Source organism: Squalius cephalus, assembly GCF_949319135.1.
Source record: "Squalius cephalus genome assembly, chromosome: 2".
NCBI lineage: Eukaryota > Metazoa > Chordata > Actinopteri > Cypriniformes > Leuciscidae > Squalius > Squalius cephalus.
In genome coordinates this window covers 34,058,160-34,081,437 of record NC_137123.1, presented here as the reverse complement: position 1 = coordinate 34,081,437, position 23,278 = coordinate 34,058,160, and the positions used below count along the sequence as shown (strand labels likewise).

General features: G+C 36.5%; 1 protein-coding gene across 2 annotated transcripts in view; it reads left to right on the top strand.

Annotated features, from left to right (window-relative positions):
- vps8 (VPS8 subunit of CORVET complex) overlaps nt 1-23,278 on the top strand; it is a 183,869-nt gene that overhangs the window by 78,488 nt on the left and 82,103 nt on the right. For both annotated transcript variants that reach the window (XM_079851756.1, XM_079851757.1), the window contains 10 exons: nt 51-133; nt 2,521-2,605; nt 2,693-2,791; nt 5,843-5,932; nt 8,878-8,924; nt 14,682-14,832; nt 17,732-17,821; nt 20,948-21,133; nt 21,261-21,342; nt 21,639-21,721. In XM_079851756.1, coding sequence (XP_079707882.1) covers nt 51-133; nt 2,521-2,605; nt 2,693-2,791; nt 5,843-5,932; nt 8,878-8,924; nt 14,682-14,832; nt 17,732-17,821; nt 20,948-21,133; nt 21,261-21,342; nt 21,639-21,721 — 996 coding nt within the window. The remainder of the gene's footprint in view (nt 1-50; nt 134-2,520; nt 2,606-2,692; nt 2,792-5,842; nt 5,933-8,877; nt 8,925-14,681; nt 14,833-17,731; nt 17,822-20,947; nt 21,134-21,260; nt 21,343-21,638; nt 21,722-23,278) is intronic.

The window sequence follows — 23,278 nt, the reverse complement described above, 5'->3', positions numbered from 1 at the left end:
TTAAAAGATTGATTGATCTTCACATGATGTGTTGATTTTGGTTGTGTCAGGTTCTGCTGGAGCTGCTGCAGGTCGGTGGTGTGGTCCAGTTTGATGAGTGCCGTCTCCTTGAGCTCGCAGAGAAGGCAGAGTTGTAAGAAATCTTCCAATCAGAAAGCAGAACAGTTTAGCTTCATCCACCAAACAAATAAACAGCTGAAGTGTTTCGACTTCATAGTCAAAATGAGTTTGCCCCCCTTTTTTTTTTGAATGATGAGATCATCCATCTACTACAGTACAACATAAGCCATTCGTAGATCGGGCGGAAAATAGCACTTGTGCTTCAACCTGGCACAATGCATCTCTCCTTGTTTTGATACAAGGTTAATGTTAAATTGTGCATTGTCCCTGTTTAAATAAAATGAATCTGAATCAAAACGAATCATCATTTTTAAGGGTCCGGCATATGATTCAAGGTGACACATATTTCCATATTCTATGGAAATGTGGTTGATTTAATTAAATTTACCTCATAGAATCAGCTCACTAATATGCACCTTAATTAGGTTACTGTAATCAGTCCCTCCAGTTTTTCGCGATTCCGCGATCGCTGAATACAACGCAAAATCAACAAATTGTCGCATTTTTTTGCGATCCTGCATAATTCCTAATTTAACCGCAAAATAATCACAAAAATGAAAAAGACCTCACAAAACATTAAATTATAATCACCCAATTGAAATATCTCTAGTTTAATTAAAGTTTCAATGCATTTTATGTGGATACAGATGTTGCGCACGCAACGTTATGTCTGTGAGCGGTCTGTCAGAAACATGGCGAAAGAAAATTAGTCTCACCTGCCCTCTCACATAAGCGCCAAGGAGCGGGCTAAGCAATATTCTGATATATTGCACGAGAGTGGGGGTAAATTGTTTTGTTTTGACCGAGTGACTGCCTGACTGCAGTGTGTGTGTGTGTGTGTGTGTGTGCGTGCGTGTGCGTGTGTGTGACTGACTGCGTGTCACCGCCTGTCAGCGTAAATTCTCTTTATAGCGCTTGAACAAATACACATAGCAACAATTACTTCAAAATATTAATCTTGGCGAGTATTTACGTAAAACTATCAGTAATAACTGATTGGGACGTTTGTCATTACTGTAGTAGGTCTTAAAGTGACAGTAACCTAATTTACCTGCTGTTGTCAGTGTTGTTAATGTTAATCAAGCAACAACAATAGCTACAGCACAATTTTTAAAAAAACGTAAATTATCCACTGTTTGTAACTGTATCCTTGTATTTATTTGTCCTGTCTTGTTTCTTTTTGTTATTTGTTCCTTTGTTCTTATTTCATTACTGAGTGTTTACTTGATTATTTAAATCATTTCTTGGATGTTCCTGGTTGTGCCCATAGGTTGTTTTAAAAGTTAATTTGATGAGAATTTGATTAGACCAAAATAAACAAGCTTTATGCATTTTGTTTGTGATTTGTGTCATGTATGACTATTGTGCATCTGACATAATACTTGTATGGTAAATGTGATGTCCTAATTATAAAATATAAAAATCGCAAATTTTTTCACAAATTTCTGGAAATTACCACCACAAAATCAGTCATTTTGATCGCAAAAATCACACAAAAAATAGTGAAATCCTGGAGGGACTGTGTAATAGAACATTTCTGTTACAGATACATAAATGTTAGTTATATATTTTCTTGCCAGAATAACTTAAGTACACATGGGTGAGACAAGACTATGTCCAGATCATATTTCACCCTGAAATCAAAAGAAAGAAATGAGAAATTATATTATATTTTAGGAAAAAAAAATATTTTAAGCATTAATTAAAAGACTATTTAAGCATATTACATTGGTTACAAAAACAAAATCAATTCAAATAAATGCTGTTCTTTTTAGCTTAATGTATTCATCATAGAATCCTGAAAAAAGTATAACCAATTAATTGCTAACAATAAGAAACTGATTTTTAAATTGTAATAATTCACAATATTACTGTTTTACTGTATTTCTGACCAAATGAATACTATTTCTTTTTTTTTTTAAACGTGAAAATATCTTACTAATCCTAAACTTTTGAACAGTAGTTCAAGTATATCATGATAGTATTTGTTGCACTGACTTTATGCTGATTTAAAGTAAACTAACTTTGTTTTTCAGTATTTGTTCTTGCATTACAGTAATGAGAATGTAATGATAATCACCTTTAAGGATAATGAGGGGGAAAATGTGCTTAATTGTGTTGAAATGTCTCAATGCAAAAATAAAAAAAGTTACAGCAATTGCCCTAAAAGTAGTCGCATGGAAATTACTACCTGGAAAAATAGTTACAGTAAGCGTATGTGATCCACTCTAAGCTAGATTTCAAAAGCCACAAGGTTGCCGTTAAATCATAATAAATCTAATGAATGCAGTTGAATGTATCATATTGATTTCCTCAAGGTGAAGACATTGAAATTGTGATATTTATACTGAAGATCAAACCTTTCTATTGTTGTCTCTCTTTTTGTTCTCTCTCTTTCAGTTATCAAATCTGTGAGTTCATGTATGAAAAAAAACACCTTTACGACAAAATAGTGGACTGCTACCTGAAAGACCCTTTGAGAAAGGTACTCAACCTCAATCCCTCCCTTTTCACTCTTTACTTTCCTGTCATTCCTGTTATTCCTTTACTTAATCTTTATCTCTAACTCCAGGAGGAGCTCTTCAACTACATCCATAACATTCTGTCCATGCCGGGCTACAGCTCAGAGGAGAAACATTTGGTGTGGGTCAAAGCCCTTCAACACATCAAGGTGAGTCTAACAAGGCTTCAAATAATTGTTCCTCTAGTACACTCCAGGTAGAGAGAGCTCAGGCTTCAGAAAGCTAATTTTAAGCCCTATTCTCATCAGGCCCCACTCTCTCTCATCTTGTTCAGTCAATGGTCTTTGTGCAAATGACTTCCTCTGATTCTGATTGTTCAAATTGAGAACACTAAAATCAGTTGATGCCACCGCATCGTTTGACTGTCTTTTGGTTGAGTCCACATCGAAAATCAGGGTTTCAACTTTGAAATTTTTTTTTTTTTTAGAAATAGAAACATGAAACATAAAATAAAGGATAAATGAAAATGATGATTAGCAAAATTGTGACTGAACATGTCAGCTATTTTGCACAAAATATGTTGTTGCTTCAGTTGAAGTACAAAAGATGCTCTTTGAACATGCTGAACTACAATGATCATCATTTTGATCAAACTTGTGGAGTCCTTGTCAGTTCGAGCCTACTGTAACATATTTGATACAGGCCTGTATATTACGTACATGATCAAAACTTTGCTGAGAGACCTGCGGTACACAAATTTCAGCATGCCTTCTGATTGATAATTTATACTTTTTTAGTAAGTAAAAGGCCTTTTAGTATAATTCGTAAACTGAAAGAATAGATTTTATATTGTTAGTAATATATTTCAAGATGAACACTGGACTGAAGCAAATTAGGTTCACTTAATGATCCATACATCATGTTTTAGAAAAATCATGTTAAAATGTGAGAATCAAATATGATACAACAGGCTTTTGAGGAAATATTATTTTACAATACAGATTGTTTCAAAGCAGCTTTACAGTAATAACAGGAAAATAATGCAACAAAGTTTGTGTCTAGAAGAAAATAGTCATAGTCCAGCTCTGGAGAAAACAGTGATGTCATCGTCCAGCTCAGTTCAGTTCTCATATAATGGTGTCAATGCAGGCAGATCAATAATATTGTTGAATATTAAGTGTCCCCAACTAAGCAAGCCAAAAGCTAAAGGCGACAAAGGCGACAGTGGCAAGGAACCCAAACTCCATCAGGTGACAGAATGGAGGAAACAAAAAAACCTTGGGAGAAACCAGGCTCAGTCGGGGAACTAGTTCTCCTCTGGCCAACGAACGAACAGTGTATGATTATGATTCAGGCAACGTTACAGGTCAGAAGTCAGATTGGATCGGAACATTCAGAAATTGGATCGGAACTTTCAGTATTGCACTGCATTGTATTTTTTTACCCCCACAATAAAAACTACCAAGCTTTGATCATTGAATTAAGTATTTTAATATAATTTCTAACACACATTATGAAGAGATGGAGTGACAACTGACAACTGATATTTAAAGGGGTCATATAATGCCATTTTTGTACAAGCTAATATGATTCTTTAGGGTCTAAATTAAAAGTTTGTAATATACTTTAATTAAAAATTCTCATTAGTATTGTAAGAAAACACTCATTTTACCTGGTCAAAAACAGCTCTGTTTTCAGCACGCCGTTTAAGTGCATGTGTCTTTAAATGATAATGAGCTTTGCTCACCCCGCCCCTCTGTGCTTCTGTGGGGCGTTTTGCCACAACAACACACGTGGAGTGTTGCCTTGATAACAGAGTGTATATTTTGAAGAATGGCAGCGGGAGTCTCTGAGGACACATCTGTGCAACCGAATCAATTTGAACCGGAGTCGGAAAACAGGACGTTTCTGAATGGTTGGTAAACGTAATGTCACTTTGATCTATCTTTGTGTGTACTGGCTGGGTAGAGTAGTGAGATACGAACGCTATGTGTTTACTGATGTATAACTTACGTTAGTTCATTGACAGATTGATGTTACAGCTAATGGTCATGAAAAACTTTTTTTCGGTAAATGTAGGCTTGTCCGTGATGCGTAACGTTATCTATGCAGTGTTAGGTACTGTCAGGGCTGAAGCACTAAAATTTACTGATCTGTTTAAAAAATAAGCAGTCTGTGAGACTATGACAGTCATTAGGCACATAAACAACACATACTCAGACAGGAGCTAATACCTTTTTCAATGTTCTCGTTTATTAAGCAGTCTGGTGAAATGATTCGCGCAAACATGAAAGCATTGACGTTGATCATGGGGAATATTCCCTTTGAAAACAAAACTCAGCCACTGCGTCTTCAGCGGTTCGGATTTAGGAACATCAAAATGACTGCTGTGTTCCTTATTACACCCAAGAACAGAACACCACAATCGCTTAGACGCCATTCTGCTCATAGACAGTGCTCCAGCGTATCAACAATGCGGACTATGATTGACAGCTCGCTCACGGGTCTGTGTTGAAACGCTGCTGTCAATCAACAATCATGGGAGGGGCGTCCGACCGTGTGACGTCACAAGGTCGAACGGGTTGATTTGAGATGGGGGAAAATATATATAAGGAGATTAAAAAAAAAAACACTGGATGGATTTTTATCATTTTATGATAGTTGTGTACAGGCACTGCCAACACACATTTCAGTACAACCAACTTGTAAAAGTGCATGTACCATTATATGACCCCTTTAAATGCATTTTCTGCTTCACTGTTAGAAAGATCTCATTGATTTACATTTCAAGCTAGCAGAATTTCATCTTACTTTTTGGCCATATAAATATTAGCAACTGCACCAAATTGCATATTTTTGCTCAGTTTGGGCATAAAAAAAATATTATTTTTTTTCCAAGTATGAGCTCCATATTCTACTATATCATACTATATGAGCCTTAAAATTTGGGTGTATCAAAACTCAACAAAAACAAACATACAAACTTTTTTTATTTTACTTTTTATTTTTAGTTTGTCAATGTTCAGTAAACTAAATGTTCAATAAAATATTTTGGACAATTATTTCATATGTCAGGCTTTGCAGGGTTAAAGCAACAACAAAAATACAAATAAGAAATGATTATGCCAATGACATTTGTAATAAAAAAAAAAAAGAGTTTATAAAAAATGCATGTATTTGAAACTGATTTTTTAATCAGTTTCAAATTTCCTGATTTTTTTCAAATCTCATCAGTTCTTCTCATTGTTTTTCTGTTGTAGGATTTGGTCGTCTTAAACTCGGCTAAGACAGCTGAGCTGGTGGCGGTGCACTTTGCAGATGAGGTGCAGTCTATCATCACATCTCTGCAGGTATGCAACATTGTTAACTTTATGACTTGACGTTGGCTTCATGGGAGTGTTAAAAAGCTCTGCTATCCCATTAGCACATGTTCCAGACACGTTGAAATGAAGGTTCAAATCCTCCCTATACTGTTTTCTGATGGCATTCTACATTACATTCAGTTACATGACATCAGAACAATTATTACCTTCGCTGAAAAATACAGAGAGACTTCAATTTAATGCACTCTGTTGCGCACACACACAGTTTTATCTTTCGACAGGCTGGACTGTTAAGAAAAGCACTTCTGAAGGAGCCTGTCAGTGTTGTATTGTGTATTTGATTCCCCTTTGGTGTGTGTTAATGTGTTTGTGCATTGTCTCTTCTCCTATTCACTCATCTTAAGATAGTGTCAGTGAATGTCTGTGAGAGGGAAGAGGCCCCCCTGAGGCCCACGTGTGTGTGTCAGTAAATGGATTAGGCTCTATCTGCAGTGCTGTGTGTAATTGGGTTTGCGTTATCTTTCGCACACTGTCAGGAAGGTGCTAATTGAAAAGCCTGCTTGTGCAAACATATGTGCCGATAAGAAGATACAAGGGGAATGAGGGGAAAATAACAAGTTTTAAGGGTTTTTTTCACAGTCAAAGACTGGTGTGAGAATAACATTAATGCTGTTTAAATGATTTGTAGTTCATTAAAGTATGGAGCATTTTATAAAGTGATGAAAATGATGAGGACAAGAATAATAATGATCAAACTGAGCAGATTTTTACTCTCATAGGCCAGACCCATGACATGCTCAGGGTTAACCATTTTATATCTTTTTTTATTATTATTATTTGCAGGAGTGTAGATCTCAGTAAGCAGGCGCTGAATTGATAGCTTCAATGTTTATAAAGGGAGCGCTCTTTGCTCGCTTTTCTATATAACCATATAATTTGAATAAAAGTTTTGTTTTCCATGCTGCTCACTACACTGCAAAGTTTCTGGATTTACAAATGTATTTAATTGTGTGATTGAATCCAAAACTGCAATGATTGATGGTGATATAGTCATAGCGTAAGCATAAAGGTACAAAACAATCTGATAATGAATATCAAAATAGATGTGAATTAAGTAAATGCAAACTAATAGACCTGCCACTTGTTCTATGTAATGTCTGAAAGTTTCTTTGCCCTTTACTTTATTTTTATTTCCCCCCCTCCCACTTCCACTCTTTTTTATAAACAATGTTTACTTATAATTATTATCATCTTAAATAATAAACTAATTTATTTTAATTAATATTTTTATTTTCAAATGGTTCAATAAAATAGTTCCAAAAGTTTTTTGTATTGGTACCAACTACTGGAATTTTGTTATCGTGACAACCCTTCACATAGCAATGTGAGAGTTTGTTCTTGTCATCAAAGTACATAAAGAAAGGATTGGTGGTTGTTTTAACACCATTTCTTTCTTTCTTTCTTTCTTTCTTTCTTTCTTTCTTTCTTTCTTTCTTTCTTTCTTTCTTTCTTTCTTTCTTTCTTTCTTTCTTTCTTTTAGTTTGGAAACCACTTTTAAATCGATTTAAATCTGGAATCTGTGGCCAGTTGCATTAACTGCTTAGATCATAATTTAAGACAGCTACATGAGAAAGATAGATTGGACTAATTTTAGTCTGAAAAGTAAGTCTAGATACAGTATTAGAGGTCGGTTGATATTGGATTTTACAGATAACGATAAGTTTGGACCACTATTGAAGTAAAATAATGCCAAACGTTTTTTGAAACAAAAAAGCCTGTTGAATTGCACTACTTGAAAAAAATAGTCATTGCATTAACCATGCTTGCATTTTAATACATAGTATTTTTAGGGCTTGCATTTTTGTGGTCTGAAATTCAACATGGTTCACGTAATTCACGTTTCCTATTGCGTTCCGTTTGCATGTGTGATGCTGATGTTGCGCGATGTTAATCATGCGGTGCCCGGGTTCATTTGACCGGCATAAAATCGACATATGTCAGACTAACTGGCCGGTCGCCGGTCATGGACGATCACGTGAAAATCGGCCAATTCCGGTCACCAGCCGATCAATTGGTGCATCTCTATTAAAATGAATATTTTTATGGAGTAACCGTTTTATAAAAGTATGGGACATGATATGGGCTCGGCTCCGCGTCGTGCCTAACAACGCCCCTTAGCTGTTCTAAATCCACTGTAAAACATAAGCTTATTGCTTAAATAGACCTAAATGTTTTTTAAACATTTACAATGAGTAAGATAACCCCTCTAATCTTTAATTATCCTCACAGCTTGTCGATCATGCAGTGATGCACTCATGAGTCTCATGTGTCAAAACAAACTCCATGAGGCGTCATGTTTTTATTTTAGTTTTTATTTCACCTCTAGAGGACGCTCTCGTACTGTATAATGACAGCCGACCCTTCTCAGCCACTCCAGCAATGGACGCAACCCAGAAAAACTATCGGTATAGACTTTTGCCGATAACCAATTGTTCTAGCAATCGGTTATTTGGTCGCGATTAATCTGCAAAACTGATCAATCAGTCGACCTCTACTAGATACCTATTGACTAACTGCAAGTTGATCAGACTAGGTCTGCCCGGGTTTATGCAACTTATAACTAATCTTACAAGTGCCCACTGTAACTAGAGTCTTACAAGTGCCCACACGACAACAATGTCTGGAACAAAGACGCACTGTCTTGAAGGCTAAAATATCAAAGGTCACATTCTGGATTCTTGTAGTGCATAAAATGTCTGATGTACATGATATCTCATTTCAAACATTTCATCTGTTAGACACATATCTGGCTTCATCTGGCTATACTCTATTAACCCCTCTTGTGTAGTATTTGAAGCAAATAACCAATATTGGCAGAATATTGATAAAATATCCCAGCGTTGTACTTCTACATGACTGCAATCTGTTTGAAAGTGAATCATATTTTGATGTTGAGCTCTCTGTGTCTGCAGGATGGCTATTTGGTGTTCCAGTTTCTGAAGTGCCTCCTGGACCCCAGGTAATAATAGCAGTACCCTCCCCAACAGTTTTGTTTCATTTTTACATACCTGCTCTCTGTGTTGCGTTTAAACATACTTACTGAAAATACCTCTTTCCACAAATTTTCAGAGCACTAGGGATGTCAAAAATACTGCATGTGCCCTGCAATAACGATTCAAAATATAGGATCGGTACATAAGTCCTTGCAGTGTAAAAAAAAAATAGATTAATAAACCTCGACTGCCTATTATCCGACTACGCTATTGCACAAGTAAATCCATTTATTGGTGAACAGCTGCAGATCTTTTAGCTGGAGTCTCTGTAAAAATTAACAGCCATCTCTGTCATCATCTGTCTCCGTCTCAAACATCGTTCCTTCATCTCTTCTCTCAAATGACCTCTGCCACACATCCATTTATCTTGACCTAGTATTTCATTTACTTTTTCACCCTTTTTATTGTCCTGGAGTCCGTTACGCTCGGCCCCCACATTTTAGCTTGTGTCGTTCTTCTTCTGCCTGTGACAAACAGGACTCAAGGATTAAGATTGTTATCTGTAGTGAGTTTTGTACATGCTGCTGTTGACAGCCTGTAGTTAAAAAACAGAGTGGAGGACAAACTGACACTACAGTAGTCTTTCACTGCTGAACTGTCATTTACAGGCAGATAATGGTGGTATGTATTCTGCTATGAGATTTTCTGATTGGATGAAAGGTGGAAAAATTGGATTAATACGTTTTAATTTGAAGAGATAATTTCAGTCATCAGACTTGTAATTTTCACCTGGTGGACGATAAAATGTGTAGAAAAATCCCATAGCCCTATCCCATACTGTACATGGAAACCACAATATTAAAGATATATCCTTACGCACAATATATCAGTACCAAAGCGACCAATATTAGGGAGTTAATTATACATGCTCATGTCCCATATTTTGTAGATTTTGCTGAATATATTTTTTTTTAAACTGTACTATGCCTAAATTTATTTGTAGCGTTGTAAGCAACTGAATGTATTTTTTTATTATTTTAAATAACATGTTATTGTAATGTTTTTACTTTATAGATTATAACAGGTTATATAACATGAAAACAATGACCAATTGTAACAGTTCATCCCTACCGAGTATGATACTGGAAGATGGTTTAAGTTTAAGTCAGCATGAAATAAAATTTCAGCCTTTATATTTTTAAGTCAAGTCAAGTCATCTTCATTTATATAGCGCTTTTAACAATGTAGATTGTTTCAAAGGAGCTTTACAGAGATAAACGTATAATTTAAGGTAACAGAGATTGTTTTGGCTTTATAGCGGTTCTTTAATAAAGTTATTTTCCAGCTAAAGTTAGTTTTGATTGATTCGCTTCCGTCGCAACGATCATTTGTTATTAAATTAGGGGCCGCTAAGACGACACCATTCTCTCTACACAGACTTTAAATGTGATAAACGCTGATGGCGTTCACATGCGCATTAAGAATTGGTTCTATAGTTATGTGCGTTTGAATATATGTGCACAGGTTTGTAATTCCCTACAAACCAAGCCTAAACAATGTACTGGTCTTTCCTTATAAATTTTGATACAGAATTTTATTTTATTTTATCACTTCGGGGTAGGAACGCGAAATGAATTTTCCCGACAACGCTTTATCTGTAGAGTGGTAAAGGGATCCTCCATAGGGAGAGACTAGTTGGCACTTCAGCACTGCGTTGTTATCGGGTCCAGGCGAAGGTCCTTCGTCAGATCTGGATACGGCCTGGATCCGGCAGGCTGTGGGAAAACCTCGGGATAAACACAGACACTAAAATTAGCGTAGATGCCGTTCTTCTCATGATGTAACGAGTACATCAGGATTTATGGGAAGTGTTCCCGGTTCGGGCTGACCTAATCTATGCAGCCTAACATTGAATTATAGAAGTCTATAATGTATTATGTGAATGCTATGTCAAAGAGATGTGTCTTTAATCTGGCTTTGAATTGACAGAGTGTGTCTGCTTCCCGGACAATGGTAGGAAGACTGTTCCAAAGTTTTGGTGCTAAATAGGAAAAGGATCTACCGCCAGCAGTCGATTTTGATATTCTAGGTATTATTAACTGGCCGGAATTTTGAGATCGCAATAGACGTGAAGGACTATAAAGCGTTAAGAGCTCGCTCAAGTACTGCGGAGCTAAACCATTTAGTGCTTTGTAAGTGATCAGCAATATTTTAAAATTTATGCGATGTTTAATAGGGAGCCAATCAAGCGTCTAAATGCATGTTATTGACCTTATTGTGAAGGATTCATCCAAGCATGTTTAATTTTTTATTATTATAATAATACAAATTATTTATTTGATTTCAATTTCTTTATATATTTTTTGGTTTATTTCAATTTTTTTTTTTTTCGTTATTCAATCTTCCGGTGAAACAACAGACTTCTCTCTGGTGACAAATGCCAGACTTCTACTATCACTTGGTCCTCTTAAAGTCATCATGAAATCAAAATTGACACCATTTACTTTATTGGTACTAGTGCTGTCAAATCAATTAATCGCATCTAAGTCAAGTCACATTTATTTGTATAGCGCTTTTTACAATGCAGATCGTTTCAAAGCAGCTTTACAGAGATAACAGGAAAATAATGTAACAAAGTTTGTTTCCAGAATAAAATAGCATCACAGTCCACCTTAAAGGAACACGCCAACTTTTTGGGACTTTAGCTTATTCACTGTATCCCCCAGAGTTAGATAAGTCCATACATACCCTTTTCATCTCCGTGCATGCCGTAACTCTGTCTGACGCACCCAACGCTAGCCAAATTTAGCACAAAGACTGGAGGTAAACGGCTCCGGCTAGCATACTGCTCCCAATAAGTGAAAAAATAACACCAACATTTTCCTATTTACATGTTGTGATTTGTATAGTCACAGCGTGTAAAAACAACAAGGTCACATGAGACACAGCCATCTTCTAACCGTATACATACTGGGAACTATATTCTCTGAAGCGAAGCACTGCTACTTGGGCGGAGTGATTTACTCACAGCACCAGAGAAGCCCTGTGGTGAGGAGCAGAGAGCTCACTCAGAGTTGGAGTAATTCACTACGCAGAAAGAAAGAAACAATTGGGATTGACTAAGCCCTTTTTCACCCCATATATATATATATATATATATATATATATATATATGTGTATATATATATGTGTGTGTATATGTATGTGTGTGTGTGTGTGTATAAATATATGAATTAGTATTTGTATTTGTATTTTGCCCATCCAGGTCTATGTGTGGGAAGCACTGCTAGCAATCACCCAGAACCCCATGAACACCAGCCTCAATTGCATCTAATATTAACCTTAACACCCTAACAGCACCAGTTGTGTTTTGCGTGTTATTGCTGAAAATGTATAAATCTAGATTTGTATTGTTACACATTCACATTTGCTCCAATTTACAGCTGCTTTAGTTTCAGACACTGCCACAAATCAATGCTTGCTCATTTCTGCATCATGGCAGACCCTCAGAACTACAACTCTGTTTTTGCTGTAGCTGACCCACAATGACCTTTAAAGGACATATGGCACCTCGGGGACAAAACTCATCTGTGATAAAAAATCTGAGTTAACTGTCTCCTCTCAGGCCAGGCCTCAAAGCATGTTTCTCCTCACGATCTTCCCGTCCTTAGAAACCTCCCATCTCAATTTGTCACAGAGTCTCATCTTGGACAACAGAGCTGAGTTCATTCAGGGTAGTTTGAATAAATAAAGACCTCCTTTCCTGATGTAGGCACTCAGGGACACTTGTAGTGATGAAATCAGTCACATGAATGATAAGGGCACACTACAGTAGTCTTTTCACTGCTGAACTGTCATTTACAGGCAGATAATGGTGGTATGTATTCTGCTATGAGATTTTCTGATTGGATGAAAGGTGGAAAAATCGGATTAATACGTTATTTTTAATTTGAAGAGATAATTTCAGTCATCAGACTTGTATTTTTCACCTGGTGGATGATAAAATGTGTAGAAAAATCCCATAGCCCTATCCCATCCCATACAGAAACTTTAAATGTAACACTACCAGGAGAACGGCATAAGCTGTGCCATTTTTTACTTCCACTTGGCAAGGCAAAATTAAATTGAGATATAACGAATACCGTAATCTACCAATTGTATTTTGAAGAAAGCATCTATAACATACAACCTTAGAAATATGACTTCTCAGAAATGGTTGTTAAATATAGGGCAATATGTAAATGATTGACATTTTAAAATGGTTAAAAAAATTATTTAATATTTCATGTCAGTTTTATTCATTGGCAATTTACCAAAATTAGCTTATGTATTATTATACATGGAGAAAAATATTTTATTGGCCATGTACAATTAATTTACGTTGGCATGCAACAACTACAAAAAAAAAAATGTAATTTGATAAAAAATTTAATTTGATAATTTGAAAAAATTTGCTTAGTGTTTTTTGTCCTTACAATGAAAGTCAGTGGGATCTAATGTTGTGTTGGACCCCATTAACTTGTACTATATGGGCGCAAACATTTTTAAAAATAACTTCTGTTATGTTCCACAGTACAAAGAAAGTTGTGCATATTTGGAACAACATGAGGATGATTGAACAATTACAGAATTTATTATTATATTTTTTGGTGAACTATCTATTTAATGTATACTACAGATAAGTGCTCTATTATTTACAAAAAACAAACTGCATCTATTATCACTTTGATAAGAAAACACCTGCCAGAAATGTTATGTAATGATTCAGTGTACTTTCAGAATCCGTTATTTTTATGTTCTTTGTGATTTTTACTGCTTCATACACTTCAAAAACATCATCCTTCATTCTCACATGCCTTTTTAAGTTTTAAGACAGGGCCATACCAGAGTAGAACAGTACATCTCACATGTGATGAGGATGTGTTCTGTCACATGCCTCATACAGCAGGAGCTGATGGTGGCTGATTGAGCTTTGATTTGAGAGCTTTTCTATGATTGAGCTCTGAGAAAACCCACACTACATGATAACTTGATTGGGAGAGAAGGAGAAATGGAGGGAGGGAGGGAGCAAGAAGGAGATGCACAAAGGACGCATGATTTACTTTTGGGCTTCTTTTCTCTTAACAATGCGAATATCTTTGATCATCTCCTAATAATGCCACATTTGAAGGTCTGGGTAGATTAGATAGTAAGAAAACAATCAGTTCTCCTAATCAATGTGTTGGATGTGACAGGAATAAAGATTTGAGACAAGGGCCAAATTGTAATGGCAAGGCAACTGGGTCAGAGAATCGCTGAATCGCTCACAACGTGAGCAGATTTTAAGTGTTAAATGCACAATCAACACTTTTTATTTCATAAACAACAACAGAAAATCTTTTCTCTGTTACTGAGTTAGGTAATTACACTGGTGCTATCATAAAACTATTGAGGATACTGTAGTTGGTATGTTCATGCTCTAGTCTTATTTAAGGTCTGTTTGTCCTTGGTTTGGTCTGGCTGTTGATCTTGTTCTCGGCACATTTAAGCCATTAGACTTGAACATCAATAACCAGAAGTTGGCTTTGAAGGACTGTTGAAGGTTTTTATGAGAGCCATTGCCTTGAGTAGACTGCTCTTAAATGCTGTGTATGCTCACAACTGTAGTCTGTTAAATCAAATAAATGACCATTTTGCAACATATGATAATTAAAAATCCCTTTTTTTCTCATAGTGTTTTGTGATGGTTTCCTCTAATATTGGTTCTTTTCAGGTGAATATGTGATTTTCTTTTTCTGTAACAGCTCCAGAGAGGGTCTGAATCTTCAGACTGTTCTAAGATTGGGCTCAGATCTTCACGAGCTCTTAGTGGATCTACTGTGCCAGTTCAGTCCTCAGCATGTCATCGCCTTCCTTAAGACCTCTCAGGACTACAGACTGGAGGAGGCCATCCAGGTATAAATACATCAATCTCATACATACAAAATGGACTGTTACAAAGACTGGTGAGCTGCCTAGTAGTCTCCTGCCCTAATGTATGCAGCTATATTTTAAGTCAGCATCCTAAATGTAAAGCAGCTTCATAAGTACAACCCCATTTACAGAAAAGCAGAATCTGTGATTACATTTATTAATTCCGTTTAAACTTTATTTAACTGACAAAAGAATGTTTTTCAATGTTTTCACTGACCAACTTAATTGTATTTCGTAAACATTAACAAATTAGATTTTGATGGGTGTAGCACAAATCTTTTCACAATATTATGTATGGTAGGTGGCGAAAGACCTAAATTATTTGCAATCTTGCTTTGTGAATTTCAGAACAGTTTAACTTGGATATTCTATAATCTTGTCACTTTTATTTTTCCTCTGTCTCAACTTTTTTGGAGTGTTTTTCTACCATCAAAATCGAAATGTATTAATATTCACAAAATACAATCTAGTTGGTCAGTGAAAACATTGGAAATCTTTTATTTGTACTTTTGTCAGTTAAAGAGAATTAACAAATCACTGATTCTTGATTATATTGCATTTAACAAAATGTCCCAGCTTTTCTGGAAATGAGGTTGTAGTATGCAGAGGCTGCATATTTCCAGAGAATTCGAAAGCCCATAATTCTCAAAGCTCTACAATTCCCCTTTACCTTGAATGTTTTCATCCATTCATTTTCCAAACCACTTGTACTTGTTTATTATATATTTGGGGTAATTTGTTAATGCTTTCAGCTACCAAAAAGTACTTTCACCCCAATGTAACATTCTCCACTAAAATCAGACAAATTCAGTAAATAGCATATGGTTCTACAGATAGTGACAGATTTGAAATGCTCTTTATGGGCAGCACTCTATTAATAACCAGACACACACGTGCCCCACACAATTAGCAATCCTCAAGTGAAGTGAGACTTTAGAGAGTTGATTCCCAGAATTTTAACTTATTGATTTTTTTTGTTTAGTAGTTTATTTTGAACATGTAAATAAAAATATATATATACAGACATGCATGCATATATAAAATAAAATTAAAATAGCAGCTAAATAAAGTGAGTACTTCTCAGCACAATCTTCCAAAATTATTGTAAGTAATTCAAATTAGAAATTCCCATTTTCAAAAAGGAGTAGGAAGAAGTTCATAACAAACTTTTCAGGTCCTACCCCCTTTCTCTATTTTTATCCTTTAGTTAAATACAAAACAAGCTCTACATTAGCTAAAGCTCATGATAAGCTAAAGGCCAAGTTGATAAGCACAAATGATACATAGCACACACATTCATTGGATAAAATAGGTGTGGTATTTTTCCATCAATACTTTTCAGTACTCTCCAGGGGCAGCTTTGCACATTTTTTGAATGCAGCTAATATGAGGACTCACAAATGTTGTGTTTTAGAGAAGCTCACATGAGTTTTGTCAGCACATATTGAAAAGTATATTTTGCATACAGATGCTGACATATTGTGCTTCCTGACCATTTATTTGATTATTTAGACAACCCAATTCGCTAAAGGAATTCAAATAATGACTCAAATGCGGCCAGCAAATCTATGTTGAACACATTTTGAACACTTCTTCTGAGTACCAGGCTATCGAGGATGTAACAGGCTACTGCAATCTGGCATACATTACTCTGATTGTACTGCACTCCTGTGATCCAGACTCCTGGATTGGCTCAGTAAAATCGTGCAAAATATGTTTGACTACTGCAGGAATCTGAATATATGTCCAGTCATAACATGAACAACTGCAATGAGCAATAAAAATGTTTACAAAATCTTTTTTATAATGAATGTAAATCCTGGTTATTCTTTGCAAGTCTCAGAAAGTCAATTCAAATCTCTTTAACCAAAAGAAGACATTTGCAAAATATTTCAGCTATTTTTGTCCATGCAATAAAGTTCTTTAGTCAAAAAGAGTGAGAGTTTGCAATTTAAGTAGTGTGATGCTAATTGCCAGCAGGTAGGTAGTTTGTGAACAAGGCACAATCTATAATGAGCCAAATTTACATAAAAAGAAAGCATGTTTACGCAGAAAAATTTGAGAGTGACTTCAGTGTGAGTTTACCACATTTAGCGGCTGTTTAAACTGGATTACGAGTGATTAGTAAATAAGACCGTTTTTGCACAGAAATACAGATGATTACTGAATTCACAGCTCAAATTACAGGTTTGCCAGGGCAGGTTGGGATTAGTAGACCACACACTATCTAATCAATCAACATGAAACCACTGATACAGTGTGCAAAGGTTGCTTGCCAATCTGATGTAATTAGGGTGCCAGCTGACAGGCTCAGGCAGAAAGATGCCTGGAGGAACGAATGAATGAATAATGGAGGGAGGGAAGATATCTGCCGTGCTTAAGCGCTGAGACACACAGACAGACAGAGGCAGAAGAAAGAATCAATACCGTTACAGAGGCTGAGTGGCACCTGCTAAATATTTGAACAGACATTTTGCACACGCGCATACATATAAAGCATCTCTAAAATCCTGCCATCTCGCCTTATACTTGTTTCTCTGCTCTTTGTATATGTCTCCATATCTAGACCCATCTGCTTGCTACTGTGTTTCTGTCAGTCTGTATTGTCGTTTTTCTCTGTGCACTCTCATACCTGCCCTGTTTTCGTATTCATGGATTCCTGTTGTTGTGTTTCTCTGCCTTCTGCATAACCCCCTTTGGTTCCAAAATGTTTTTGAATGTTTCATTGTTTTCGGTAACAAGCAGTCTCACCTAAACACACTTTCTCAATCCGAGTCTGTTCGTCATGTGGGCGCCTCGGAGTGGATCATTTGTCTTGATAATCTTGACAATTTGACTGCAACACAATTGACTGTCTTATCTCTGTCTTGTCTAATCACAGATCACAGAGAAACACAACCTGCATGAGGCCACAGCCTTCCTGCTGGAGAGGAAGGGAGATGTACAGGGAGCTTTTGAAGTGCTGCTACAGGTTTGAGTTCCTCACACCACACAAGCCTGCAGCAAGTGGATCCATGTTAGCTTAAAATGCTTATTGGCTGCTTTGAATGGCATTTGCTCCATTATGACTGAAATACAATAACACATAAAATACATTTGAATTTTTAACAACTAGATGTTTTTTGTTGTTGTTGTTGTTGTTGTTTTTCACATTTTAATCATAATGGAGTAAATAGCAGTAATTATTTTGCCTGCAAAGCTGCAAACTCATTGTCTTTCAGTAACATTTTCCAAAATATATTATTTAATTGATTTGTTAAGACCAGCAATTTTCTGCTTTAAATATTTTTTTAGAATATGGATGATGATGATGATTATAATTTTACAATTATATTATTATAAATCCATGTAAATTATTTTTACTTGGAAATTTGCTATAACACTGTGAGCACAGGCAGTCAGCGCATCCTCTGGGACTCTGTGTCTGACAAATGCACCACATTTTATCAGGATTACATTGAACAGGTCTTTTACATATGATGCATTCCTGCATTTAACCCTCAAAGAGATGTGTGACCCTCAAAAAATGTAAATTCTGTCATCATTTACTCACCCACATGTCGTTCCAACCCCTTAAGACTTTTCAAAACAGAATATATTTTTAATTAGACCTCCATTTAATATCCAGGTCACTAAAACTTAAAAGATCCAAAAAAGGTTATGGTTAAGGCATCGTAAAACTAATTCATATGAGTTGAGCGGTTTAATGGTCTTGTGAAGAGATATTATTTCTTTATAAGATGAACAGATTAAATTTATTTACATGTAAACAATGGGAGTAACCTTGTATTTCAGACTAAACTAGTGGTAATGCACCTGATTGTTGAAACCACAAATGTAGATTTTACTCCTCCCACAATGTAAAAAAAATAAACGTGCGAGAGCGTGTTATAGGCTATATGACATTAAAGCCAGATATAACAGCGCTACTGCAACACGCTTCGCCGCAGATGAGCTGCTGAGTATCTCTTCAGCAAGCCAACGTGCAAACTGACGCAAATGAAACTAAGAAGTCGCAGATGCTTAAAACACAATCATCTTCATTAAAAGTAATGAGACTAAATGATCTAACCAGTGCTTATGCCGCCTCTCTCTCTTTGCGGCATTTCATCTTGAAATTAGCTGATGATAAATAAAATGCAGCTCATATCTGTTGCTTTTGTTGACGTGAACTCCGTTAAAGGGTTAGTTCACCCAAAAAATGAAATTTCTGTCATTAATTACTCACCCTCATCATGTTGTTTCAAACCCGTAGGACCTTCGTTCATCTTCGGAACACAAATGACGATATTTTTGATGAAATCCGAGAGCTTTCTGTCCCTCCATAGATTGCAAGGCTATCAGCGCAGACGACAGGACATTATTTTCAACTTGATGTTTTATTCTCCATCATTCAATACATTTTGCCTATACATAAGCTAACCTTTATGAATTGATCAATTAATTAATTAATGAGGCACTTATATAACATAACTTTATGTTATGTCATCGCAGATTAAAATCTGTAAATTAAAATATCTATATTATGAAGATCTATATTATCACCTAATGCCCTAAATGGTGTGCAGTGTCTTTGGGCGGATTGCCTGCAACAGCCATTTTAGGATTGTTTATGATTTGGTGTGACTACCCCTAACTTTCCACAGATTTTAGGAGCTGTTTTTTTTTTTTTACTTTTACTTTAAATTAAAAAGGTGTACTTAATACTTTTACTGGAGTAAAATTTTGAATTGAGTATCTGTACTTTTACTCAAGTACTTGATTTGTGTACTTCATCCACCACTGCTTCAGAGTGGTGACCATACACCTTTGCATCGGTGGAAACGATGGAAAGAGGGTCAGCAGTTTCTGAGAATAACTATCACAGAGAAGTTAGTCTGATCTTGTCACACCAACACTGAGGTAAAAAAATAAGAATAAAAAGCATGTCAGCGGATTTTCTCCACAGATTAGAGTTGTTTGGCATGCCATCACATCCTGGTCAGCATCTGCAAGTGCACTATTATAAGTATCCTGAGGCATATCAGAACATAGTGTGGGAACTGCACTGCCCCGAAGTATAAAGTACTCAAGAGAGTGGTGCAGTCAGTAGATCTTATTACTGGACCTTAAACATTAAGGACAGGATGTTTACAAATAGATGTTTAATGAAGACCAAGACTATCCTTAATTATGTTGTGTTGCATAATTTCACTGCTGCTACTGGAAAATGCTATCAGAGCATCTAATTACAGTAAAATACTTTGTAACAGATGTCACCATCATGTAGTCACCAGTCTCAATGTATCCATTGGGAATCACCATAATAATGTACGACCATAGACTAATGTCTAAAGTACCACTACTTCGCCAACTGCTTTTGAACGCAGTGTGTATGTGCATGCACACTCTGCGACGAGTTCTCTCGCTTCGTGGTAATGTGTTCACAAGATAAAACAATCAAATGCTCTTCTTGTTCAAAATGCCCGTCTTGGCGAGGTATTGAAGTAAACAGTTTGTCTTAAGTAAATGTAAATGAAAGTTGTTTCATCTTCTGTTGGATTCATAGCGTTAAGGTGCGGTCACATTTGCAAATTTTGGTAAAATTTCACAAGCATAAAAGGTCCATTGTCTATTGTCAATAGTGTAATGATGTATGAATCCTAGCTCACACAAAAATTATTTATCAAACCAAGTAGCTATGTGGTGAATCCTGCAAAATCTGCTTGCTGGGAATCCTGGGAAGATTTTTGCCCTCACACGAAATTCCAGATTATGCAGATTCCTATTGATATGACTGGATTTCGCCTGTAAAAAGGGCAGAACAACAGTAAATGTGACAACACCTTAAAAGTATGATATCAGCTTTCAGTTTAACTGAAAATGTTTGGAATATTGTTACTGTACTAATGTAATGCTAGCCATGGCAGAATCGGCATGAATCCTTTTTTTTAAGCACTGATTTAGATTTTGCAACAAAATCTGGAAGTCTGCAGAATGGATTTACTCATAAAGTTCATTTAGATGTTGTTTCAGAGAACAGTGTCTTAAATATCCCTGGTGAGACAGAAAGGGCAGTTGGAAATGCACTATTGATCTGTTGATCTCTGCTTCTCAGACCCTGAAGGGCAAACTGCACAAACTTGCCCTAAAAGGCTCAGAGGCAGACAAGCCCGACGACGATGAGGAGAAGGAGACAGGCAATGAAGTGCAGAGTCTGTTACAAATAGTGGATGAAGCTCTGCATGACATCATTGCTTTGTGTCAGAGGAGCTCGCACGGTCTCAACCAACAGCAGAGAGAGGTGTGTGTGCAGTCCCAACAACCTGTGTTGTTTTTCATGAACAGGATGCATTGATCTTCTTATTCACGGTTTTACATGTCTCTCTCTCGCTTTGTGTGTGTGTACATCAATCTCCTGTCACTCTCAGGCTCTGTGGTTTCCTCTCCTCGAGGCGATGATGTCACCACAGAAACTACTCAAAGGTGCTGATGCCAAACACACTTCAGACGGTGAGACACAAACACACAAGTGGTCCTCAACCTCTGTAACTCCAAGGCCCCAAAGAATTTTTAAGAAACTATAGTTGTCTATAGATTAAATAAGATTTATGCAGCCGGCCGTCAAGTTGAGTCGGATATATTGCGTTTACAATTTCCAAGCACATAAATTACCAAGTGAATTCGTATTTACTAGTAGTAAATTCCAAATCCTAGATGTATTTGCAAACTGTGCATTTATAAGTGATAAAAAGAGAAAATAAATTAAAAGGGCTCAGTCAATCCCAATTGTTTCTTTCTTTCCTCAGCACTAAAAGAGCTTACTATGAAAGTCTTAAACAGCATGTCCAGTTTTATTGCTCCACCTGCCATCATTCAGCGCATCCTACAGGTAAGCAGATACAACTGGGCTGTTTAATGTGTGCCTGTTACTAAATGGCAGCCATTGTGTGCACATTCAGGCATGCATCACTGTGTTCCAGTAATTGTGGCATGTATGAGATTGAGATATTATTGTTCTGTTGGGTATGTGGGATTTGTTTGGAAAGACTTGAAACCTTCTGACTTGACAATAGGATTGCAGGCTCAAGCTCAAAATCCCATGGTTCTTATTTGTGCAAAAACATTTGCACAGACTCTGCATTCGACTGATCCAGATATATCAACAGATCAGTCATCTTGGAATGTTTTAAAATTAGTTTTTGTCATGCACTTTCACACAATCCACTCTTGATCCTTATATTTAGATTGATGGAAAAACTGCAGAAGCTGAACAGCAAATTTGCTTTCCAATGGCTCTTCCAGCTCAGAGTCTTGTGTAGCTGTTTCAAACACACACACACACACACACACACAGTGACTTTAGACTCGACTTGAGACTCGTCCTCGAAAGACTTCAGACTCGACTCGGACTCGAGCTGCAGGACTCGTGAACAATGTTTATTTTTAGGAAACGTCTGATGAGCTCGCTGTTATTCCCCTCCCTCCGTTACCTATAAGCTGCCTACGTAACACATGACGTACTACGTATCTGCTGCGTGCGGCCACACATGAGAGGACAACAAACATGTCGACTGCACCGGCCGCTGCTGTGCCATTCATCGTAAGCTTTGGGTTTAAAAACTTCAAACAAGACGGCCCAAACAAAGAAGCGCTCAATGCAAAATAAGCAGTATCAAGATAAAAGATTCTGGCTCAACCACATCTAATTTTATCAGGCATCTGAAAACGCACCCTATAGGTCAGTAAACATGTTTAGCTCAGCATTGACCATCTACCGTTAGCTTGCTTCTTGCTTTAGCTACGACCTAACGTTACGGGAGGTTAACTCCGACTGTCTTCCTTATGAAATATACATTTTTGTGGATCGTATATTTCACATAATTTGGTTAGTTGCAATAGTGTTTTGCATTTAGCTACAATGTGATGTTTTGCAGTTTTGCACTAAATAGGAGTATGTCAATTTTAGTACTGTAAGGTATAACATTTTCTATATTTGGTCTTATGGCCCCACAGAGCCAGTACAATAGGAGCCAAGGCCTTTCATTATAATTCAGCGACAGACAAGGGAGTCCTTTTTCTTCAGAACCTCAATTTTTGGTCTGTACTGTACTGTATGTTCATGCTACAAGAATACAGATATACAAAATACAGATATTAACTTAAAGGTAAAGCATTCTTGGTGTTTTTGTCATGTTGCAATAGCCTGTTTACACTGATTATATACCAAAATCAAAGCTGATACTGTATGCTGATAGATAAAGGAGTCATAATAACATATTACATGCTTTGAATTTCTTATATATAGCTATGCAGTGTTCTAAGCAGCCTGGATGGGTCGCTGTACATGATGCAACACTTATTATAACCACAAGAGACTTGAGACTTGACTTGGACTCTAGCTCAGAGACTTGAGACTTGACTTGGACTCTAGCTCAAAGACTTGAGA